The following is a 10,000-nucleotide window of genomic DNA, read 5'->3' as shown; positions in this document are numbered from 1 at the left end:
CTTGTCACTGGAGTGATTCTCAGTATCTGGGGACTTTCAGTGTTAAGGACGCAGCTGTGAATGTAGGCCAACACACTGACATGCTGTACTGTTGGCATGTACTGTTACATACATACTGTAATCATACATTTGTCCGGAACGTACAGCACATATTATATAGGGGCAAATGTCTGCTTACACTCATGTCATCAACATGGATCAGGAAGATTTTGGCAAAACACATTTTTGCCCTATTTGTGGAGATAAGTGACCTACGGTCGCTTATCTCCCGATTAGGGAGCCTTACTGGTGTTTAATGCTCTGCTTATGAGAATATGTGCAATTACTGCATGCTTACTTATACTGTACATTCCAGTTCAACTGAAGACTTTGTTTCAATGTAACCAACAATGTTAACAAAGCTAACTTTGTTTCTTGGTTCATTCATATATTTCTCTTTTTTTATGACTCAGTGTTTATTTTGTTTTATATTTTTCACATTAACAATGAAACCAATTACTCAGCAACCATCATTCACACATTTCTAATTCTGAGTATTCCCCCAACTGCATTAAAATGAATTTTTGGAACATCTAAATGTATAGGCTGTTCACGTTCACAGGTGCGCGCGCACACACGCGCACGCACGCACGCACGCACGCACGCACGCACGCACGCACGCACACACACACACACACACACACACACAGTACAGTAGGTAGGTACTTGATATACACTCAAACACTTGTCTTTGTCTTTGACATTACTTCGCTGTTATATCTAAATCTAACTGTCACGGGGCAGCCCGTGCCCTATACAGTATAGTATACACACTGAGGACAATGTGCACACCTTAACTCCAATGTATTTTACTATGTGGGCCTGTTCATTGAATCATTGGGATTGGGGTATTAATGGGTGTGGTCACTGATCCTGTGTCTCTCCTGCACAGCTGGGGGCACTTCCTTGATTAATGGGAAGGTGCCAAGTGCTGTGGAGGAGAGGGGTTTTTCTGAGGTTTCAGAGCAATGTGTTTATTTAGAATGTTATTCATTTGAAGTGTACCCAAGTTTAAGGTAACGCATCATATAGTATGCTTAGGTTACACTTACTAGCTGTGGGTTATGTTGGAAATGGATATATGGAAGTAGTGGAAGTATTATTACTAATTGGGGGCTGTGTCCTTGTGGTGCAGTCTGCTCCTATTTAATGGAGGCTGCAGGAACAGATCAGTGAGTGTGATGGGGGCAAATGCACTGAGAACATCCCTGAGGGAGAGTTATCGGACCTGGTGTGATTCAGGTGTTTCCGAAAGAGAACTCTTTGCCCAGTTGGGTTTGTTGTTAACAGTGTTCGCCCAAGTAGTCATTTATATGTTCTTCATTGCTATTTTGTTATTTTGACCAGTGTTGTCTCGGCTACCTCGAATCCCTGTATACCTACCTGCCACCCGCTTCGACTGGTATCTTCGCATTCAACCGGACTTTATCACCCTTTTTCAGACGTTTGAACACAGATAGTATCCACAGTGTATCCACGAAGGAGTATCTACTTTGAAGTACGCATGCGCCGATATCTCTCGCCTTGAATATTATTCCCCTCAGGGGAATCGAACCCAAACCGTGGGTTTATTGCATCCGTGCTCTACTGACTGAGCTAATGAACGGATGATGTGACTCCTTTTTTGTGCATTTATCTATGACGTGGATAGTGGGGTAGACATGCAGTGGGGTAGACGTTGATAGTGAGGGACTGAATATTTACTATTCTGTCCATAACGGCACATAACTCGGTAACGCGGCTGAGTGGGATTGTGCGGCGTTCCCACCGCTCGTCGCGGCAACTCGGCTCGCTAGCGCTCGCCTCGGTGGCGACTCACGGGGGTCATCGCCGCCCAATACCGCGCCGCTCCGTCAGGGTCTGTGGCGTGGAGCGTTGCACAGGGGAACAGAGAATAGCTGGCTTCTGGTTCGAGGCTGGAATTCTCCTCAGGTTTTATTTTTGCGCTCCTCTGAGGTTGACCACTAGATGTCGTCATTTTACTACTAATATCTCTGCCTTGGTGAGATACTTCTCTGCATTGGTGAGATACTAGTATGCTGTATCTATGGATACCTCTGCATTGAAGAGTCTGAAAGCACGTGAATATTTCGCATTAAGTGCGTTGATATCATTCGTAACAGGTGTACCTGCACAGTGAGTTTGGTGAAATAAAAACCCTGAAAGACATTCCTGACTGTTCTTGGAGCCTGGGCCGCTCGGGCCAACCTTACATGTGGTGTCAGAAGAAAGCAAAAGACAGTCAGGATGCCTCCAAAACCGCATTTAAGAAACCAACAGCAGCAAGCAGCACTCTCAGAGGAGGAAGGCGGTGCTTCAGGGGGTGATGTGGAGGAACCAGTCCACACCATGGTGAGCACCACCTCTTCGCAGGAGGCAACATTCGCCAACTTGGCCAAAATGTTTGAGACGTACATGCAGTCTAAAATAGAGAATGAGAGGAAGCAGGAGAAGGAGCGACAACGAAAGGAGCAGAGGCTCGACGTCATGAACCATCAAATAACCCAGCTCCAGTTGGACATGGAGGCAGCCAGGGTGCGGCCAAGGGCGCCACCAGGGCCAGCTGGACCGGCATCAGCACTGGTGCCATTGGGGGAGCCGGAGCTGATGAGGTTGGAGGACTCCGACGACATCGAACATTTCCTCACAACTTTTGAGAAACTGGCAGCTGTGTACAAGTGGCCACGTCAGCAGTGGGCCGTCCGGCTAGTTCCTGTGCTGACGGGCAAGGCAAGAAGTGCTTTCGTAGCTATGGACCCAGCCCACACTCAAGACTATGACAGGCTGAAAGCAGCGGTGTTGAAGAAGTATGAAGTGAGCAGCGAGTCGTACCATCAACGCTTCCGCAACCTTGATGTGCTACCCGGAGAGTCACCTCGTGAGCTGTGTATCCGCCTCAAGGACCTCTTCTGCAAGTGGGTGGACTTCTCTTCAACCACCAAAGATGACATCATGGAGAAGATGGTCCTGGAGCAGTATCTTAGGGTCCTCTACCCAGAAGTGAGGGTCTGGGTTAAAGAACGTGTCCCTGAGACAGCGGAAAAAGCGGCAGAGCTGGTGGACAAATATGTCTCTGCACACAAGGAGTCAGAGGTTTGGACCACAGACTTCCGGTCAAGGACGCCACAGGGGGCGTCATCAGAAGGGGGGGGAAATGTCACGGGGCAGCCCGTGCCCTATACAGTATAGTATACACACTGAGGACAATGTGCACACCTTAACTCCAATGTATTTTACTATGTGGGCCTGTTCATTGAATCATTGGGATTGGGGTATTAATGGGTGTGGTCACTGATCCTGTGTCTCTCCTGCACAGCTGGGGGCACTTCCTTGATTAATGGGAAGGTGCCAAGTGCTGTGGAGGAGAGGGGTTTTTCTGAGGTTTCAGAGCAATGTGTTTATTTAGAATGTTATTCATTTGAAGTGTACCCAAGTTTAAGGTAACGCATCATATAGTATGCTTAGGTTACACTTACTAGCTGTGGGTTATGTTGGAAATGGATATATGGAAGTAGTGGAAGTATTATTACTAATTGGGGGCTGTGTCCTTGTGGTGCAGTCTGCTCCTATTTAATGGAGGCTGCAGGAACAGATCAGTGAGTGTGATGGGGGCAAATGCACTGAGAACATCCCTGAGGGAGAGTTATCGGACCTGGTGTGATTCAGGTGTTTCCGAAAGAGAACTCTTTGCCCAGTTGGGTTTGTTGTTAACAGTGTTCGCCCAAGTAGTCATTTATATGTTCTTCATTGCTATTTTGTTATTTTGACCAGTGTTGTCTCGGCTACCTCGAATCCCTGTATACCTACCTGCACAGTGAGTTTGGTGAAATAAAAACCCTGAAAGACATTCCTGACTGTTCTTGGAGCCTGGGCCGCTCGGGCCAACCTTACATGTGGTGTCAGAAGAAAGCAAAAGACAGTCAGGATGCCTCCAAAACCGCATTTAAGAAACCAACAGCAGCAAGCAGCACTCTCAGAGGAGGAAGGCGGTGCTTCAGGGGGTGATGTGGAGGAACCAGTCCACACCATGGTGAGCACCACCTCTTCGCAGGAGGCAACATTCGCCAACTTGGCCAAAATGTTTGAGACGTACATGCAGTCTAAAATAGAGAATGAGAGGAAGCAGGAGAAGGAGCGACAACGAAAGGAGCAGAGGCTCGACGTCATGAACCATCAAATAACCCAGCTCCAGTTGGACATGGAGGCAGCCAGGGTGCGGCCAAGGGCGCCACCAGGGCCAGCTGGACCGGCATCAGCACTGGTGCCATTGGGGGAGCCGGAGCTGATGAGGTTGGAGGACTCCGACGACATCGAACATTTCCTCACAACTTTTGAGAAACTGGCAGCTGTGTACAAGTGGCCACGTCAGCAGTGGGCCGTCCGGCTAGTTCCTGTGCTGACGGGCAAGGCAAGAAGTGCTTTCGTAGCTATGGACCCAGCCCACACTCAAGACTATGACAGGCTGAAAGCAGCGGTGTTGAAGAAGTATGAAGTGAGCAGCGAGTCGTACCATCAACGCTTCCGCAACCTTGATGTGCTACCCGGAGAGTCACCTCGTGAGCTGTGTATCCGCCTCAAGGACCTCTTCTGCAAGTGGGTGGACTTCTCTTCAACCACCAAAGATGACATCATGGAGAAGATGGTCCTGGAGCAGTATCTTAGGGTCCTCTACCCAGAAGTGAGGGTCTGGGTTAAAGAACGTGTCCCTGAGACAGCGGAAAAAGCGGCAGAGCTGGTGGACAAATATGTCTCTGCACACAAGGAGTCAGAGGTTTGGACCACAGACTTCCGGTCAAGGACGCCACAGGGGGCGTCATCAGAAGGGGGGGGAAATGTCACGGGGCAGCCCGTGCCCTATACAGTATAGTATACACACTGAGGACAATGTGCACACCTTAACTCCAATGTATTTTACTATGTGGGCCTGTTCATTGAATCATTGGGATTGGGGTATTAATGGGTGTGGTCACTGATCCTGTGTCTCTCCTGCACAGCTGGGGGCACTTCCTTGATTAATGGGAAGGTGCCAAGTGCTGTGGAGGAGAGGGGTTTTTCTGAGGTTTCAGAGCAATGTGTTTATTTAGAATGTTATTCATTTGAAGTGTACCCAAGTTTAAGGTAACGCATCATATAGTATGCTTAGGTTACACTTACTAGCTGTGGGTTATGTTGGAAATGGATATATGGAAGTAGTGGAAGTATTATTACTAATTGGGGGCTGTGTCCTTGTGGTGCAGTCTGCTCCTATTTAATGGAGGCTGCAGGAACAGATCAGTGAGTGTGATGGGGGCAAATGCACTGAGAACATCCCTGAGGGAGAGTTATCGGACCTGGTGTGATTCAGGTGTTTCCGAAAGAGAACTCTTTGCCCAGTTGGGTTTGTTGTTAACAGTGTTCGCCCAAGTAGTCATTTATATGTTCTTCATTGCTATTTTGTTATTTTGACCAGTGTTGTCTCGGCTACCTCGAATCCCTGTATACCTACCTGCACAGTGAGTTTGGTGAAATAAAAACCCTGAAAGACATTCCTGACTGTTCTTGGAGCCTGGGCCGCTCGGGCCAACCTTACACTAACCCTAACCCTTTTTCTCTCTCTCTTATAGGTCCTTGCCGTGGCCATCAAGGGAGTGATCTAGCCAATCAGGAGTGGTGAGGGGCGAGGCCAGCCTATTGGAGGGGAGAGATGTTGGTGCTGGGCAGGCATGTGGCCCTGGCTGTGATGTCATTACTACTGCTACTATGGCAGGAGGCGGCTTCCATCGAGGTCCCACTAGATCGTAAGTTAATCACTCACAATCCCCGTTATCTTTTTAAACACACCAGACTAGAGGTTCGAGCAGCTTTCACACATACAGTATGTTACACCGCTGATCCGACCAATATGTCTGAGTCATAGTGTACACTATGACTCAGACGATCTGTAACTTTGTAACAGATCGTCATGGACTCACTCTTGTGCACAAACACAAAACTGGAGCAGGGGTGGAGTGTCATAGGTGTGCGTCTGGAGGTTTAGTGGAGTCTAAGTGCTTTGTCAGAGTATTGTCTGTCTGTGTCCCTTCTGTGCCCATATAAAGAGATGTCTGTTTTTATTCCCATATATATCTGTCAGTCCTTGTCCCTTTTATGTCCATATATGGAGATCCCTGATGTCATCAGTATTTGCCCATATATTAGAATACCCATACATGGGCATATTGGTTCGATCGATGGATGGGGATCGGAATCAATAGGGGTATATTTATTGTAGTCAAATGATTGTCTTAGGAATGCGACAAAAATCTAAAAATATCATGGAACTCAAGTCTCCATTGGGTGAGTAATTAATAGAAAAACATCATTTTGGGGGTTAACTACTCATGATACAATTTAAAAATTATGATAGGTTTTAATGGTTGTACTACTTTAGTCAAATAATAATATGAAATGATAAAATAGCCTAATAACAGCCATTTTCCCAGCCGGCCATGGTGGCTGCCTGGTGGTCTTTATCATTTAATAATGATTCCACTTCATAAATATAGTAATAATGTCATTTTGAGTGTTTCAATTCAATACAAGTTGTACTTCAAGTTTTTCAAGTGAGATATGTTGGATCTTAAAATATTCAGGCTTGTCTGGAGAGAAGGAATGTGAGATGGAAATACTTTAATAGGCAGCTGCCCCTTATCCTTGGTCTTCAGTCTTCTTTTTAAATTTCTTTTTAATTTTGTATACACACAAGATGTGGAATTGCACCTTAGGCATTGTAGGAAGAAGAGAACACGTTTCCACCAGTACCGGTCCAGTTGGTGTGGATGAAGTGGCCAGGTTTGGACAGCAGCTCATACGTGTGGGCTCCAAAGTAGTCTCTCTGGGCTTGGAGAAGGTTAGCTGGCAGCACTGCATGTCTGTAACCATCATAGAAGGAAAGTGCTGTGGTGAAACACGGCATGGGAATGCCATGCTGGACTCCTGTGCTCACTGTCCTGCGCCATGACTCCTGGCACTCTTGTACTGCATTACTGAAGAAGTTATCCAGCAGCAGGTTCTGAAGGTCCTGGTCCCTGCCGAATGCCTCCTTGATCTTCCCCAGGAATACACTTCTGATGATACAACCTCCCCTCCACATCAGAGCGATGGCACCGTAGTTAAGGGGCCAACCAAACTCCTTGGCTGCCTGTCTCAGTAGCATGAAGCCCTGGGCATAGGATATTATCTTGGAAGCATAGAGGGCCTTTCTGATGTCCTCTATGAAGGAAGTCTTGTCACCATTGAACTTTACCCCCTGGGGCCCAGACAGGCTCTTGCTGGCCTTCACTCTCTCGTCCTTCAGAGAAGACAGACATCTGGCAAAGACGGCCTCCCCAATCAAGGTGACGGGTGTGCCATACTCTAACGCTGAGATGGCAGTCCACTTCCCTGTCCCCTTCTGGCCGGCACTGTCGCGGATCTTTGGAAGTAGATGTGTCCCATCCGAGTCCCTGTACTTCAGGATATTGGCTGTGATCTCAATAAGGAAGGAGTCCAATTCTGTCTTGTTCCACTTGTCAAAAGCCTGTGCCATCTCGTCATGGTCCATGCCCAGGACGTCTTTCATCAAGTGGTAGGCCTCACAGCAGAGCTGCATGTCTCCATACTCAATACCATTGTGAACCATCTTCACAAAGTGACCTGCACCCTCGTCACCCACCCAATCACAACATGGTAATGTTTCGACTTTGGCAGCAATGCCCTTGAAGATGTCTTTTATGTGTGGCCAGGCTTCTTTATGTCCTCCTGGCATCAATGAGGGTCCATAGCGCGCTCCTTCCTCTCCACCGCTGACTCCACTGCCCACAAACAGTAGGTTCTTCTCCTTCAGACTCCTACATCTCTGTGTTGTGTCTCTGTATTCAGAGTTGCCCCCGTCAATGATGATGTCCCCAGCCTCAAGAAGAGGAACCAGTTTATCAATTAAGTCATCCACAGCCTGACCAGCCTTGACCAGAATCATAACCCTCCTGGGCTTCTTCAGCTTGGACACCATGTCCTCCAGAGATTCTGCACCGATCACCATGGTTCCGTTGGCTTCGTTCTGCAGAAAGTCTCGTACCTTGGACACGGTTCTGTTGAAAGCACAAACCACAAAGCCATGGTCGTTCATGTTCAGAATGAGGTTCTGGCCCATTACAGCCAAACCAATCAGTGCGATGTCCGCTTCAGCCATGGTGCTCGATGGGTCCACTGTCCGTCTTCAAATTGGCATGCCTCCTTTCGTGCCCATATGGAGCTGACTGATTTTCTTGCACCTGATGCCATGACGACACGTTGAGGTTAGACAACACTCTCCATATTTGGGCGTAGCTGAATTTGGCTAACTCATGGTTATGGCTCAGTCATAGTGACATGAGCGTGACGGCTGCCAGCCCCTGTAAGACTGTTATGCCTGTATATAGAGATGCCTGATGTCATCAGTATATTGACATGCCCATATATGGACATATCGGTTGGATCGGTGGTTCTGGATAACCGCATATCCAAACTACTCGATGGCGGGTACCGCACTTCCTTGAGTGAGGCTGCGTAGACGATGCTTCATGGGGGTGTGGTTAACATACCGGTAGTGTACTGTACAATAGAACTGAACCCAGCATGTTGCAGCTCTGTGGTTGGATCATTTAATAGCAGTTGTATTGTAGATCATCACTATTAGTCACAGATCATGTAGCATTTTTCCACTATTTTATCCACTATATAACTAACTAACTAATTTAAGTTATATACCCTCACATTTCCCCTAACACACTCAGCATCCTTTGTGTACAGTAAATGACAATATCCTATCATTCACTATCACATGATACTGTAGTGTAGCATGAATTACGAATTGCTGTATGGTATTCTTGACCTTACTATTTAAACATAATGGTTTTATACTGTATGTTATGAACACAACTCAGTAAACAAATGTATTTTAAATGTGTTATTCTTATGGCCTATTGCTTGAGCTGTAGCACCTGCCTTAACATATGATTATCCTAGGAACAGTGATACATTGTGACAGTTCTTCACGTACCGTTGCCTTCAGATGGCATTGTCTTCCCCAACTGCATCCTGGGTTGATTGTGCTTCATTGATTTTGGAGAAGAACGTCAATACACATATGAGTGAACATATAGCACACATATTAACCGCTTGGTAATCTGCATGCACGCACACACGCACACACACTCATATTGTCATACCTGTCCATTATCATACATGACAGCTCTTGACTCCTGTCATGTGGACTCCCGTGGGAACCATGGAAACAAAGGGACAAAGGAAAAAAGAGAAGTCTCCTTTTCTTCCTCGTTTCTTTCTCGTTTCACGCAGCTCTTTTTCTCACACTGAAGATAAATAGTGCAGTATGTCTTACTCTGGTCTTATGAATAATGATTCCCTGGGCACCGGGGCTATAAGATGCAAGCACGCACGCACACACGCACACCCTCTCACATACACACATGTACACACAAAGAAAGGGGACTCCTGCACATCCAAAAAGCCCGTAGGAGGTGCAAGTCTAGTCAGAAGGCATATAAACTATAGAAACAGGAGAGACCTTCCATAAGAAGTGACTGTCACTGCACACTCCAGGGAACAAAGTGGACAACTAAACTTACTGCATAATTTGTTTATTAGCACACACACACACACACACACACACACACACACACACACACACACACACACACACACACACACACACACACACACACACACACACACACACACACACACACTGTATATATACAGTATATATAAAATCCAGACACCAGCAGCCATCAGCTCAGCTGTCTAATGTCCTACAGTCTCATCCATTTCTTTGCCCCCCTATGGCGCCATTTCTCTTTGTGTTTCTTTATATGGCTTGACCTCTGAACCCCGGACCCATGATGCTCTATTGATCTGGTACACGCACACACGCGCACACTCAATAGGGAGCATTGGTATAATA

The 10,000-nt window shown here is 46.9% G+C and overlaps 2 protein-coding genes across 2 annotated transcripts in view; one reads left to right on the top strand and one right to left on the bottom strand.

Moving 5' to 3' along the window:
- Positions 1–10,000, top strand: part of nfasca (neurofascin homolog (chicken) a) — a gene marked incomplete at its 3' end in the record, with an annotated part of 110,100 nt that overhangs the window by 39,607 nt on the left and 60,493 nt on the right. The window contains exon 3 of the mRNA XM_080727384.1: positions 5,643–5,816. Coding sequence (XP_080583510.1) covers positions 5,723–5,816 — 94 coding nt within the window. The 5' untranslated portion in view covers positions 5,643–5,722. The remainder of the gene's footprint in view (positions 1–5,642; positions 5,817–10,000) is intronic.
- Positions 6,779–8,233, bottom strand: LOC308286388 (6-phosphogluconate dehydrogenase, decarboxylating-like; the record flags this gene model as incomplete). The annotated part of the gene is made up of 1 exon (XM_080727385.1): positions 6,779–8,233. The coding sequence occupies exon 1, from the start codon at positions 8,225–8,227 to the stop codon at positions 6,779–6,781; it is 1,449 nt and encodes a 482-aa protein (XP_080583511.1). The 5' UTR covers positions 8,228–8,233.

This window comes from Nannobrachium achirus (genome assembly GCF_963921795.1).
Source record: "Nannobrachium achirus genome assembly, chromosome: 6".
Lineage (NCBI taxonomy): Eukaryota > Metazoa > Chordata > Actinopteri > Myctophiformes > Myctophidae > Nannobrachium > Nannobrachium achirus.
The sequence above is the reverse complement of the archived record's forward strand: the minus strand, read 5'-3'. Positions and strand labels throughout refer to the sequence as shown.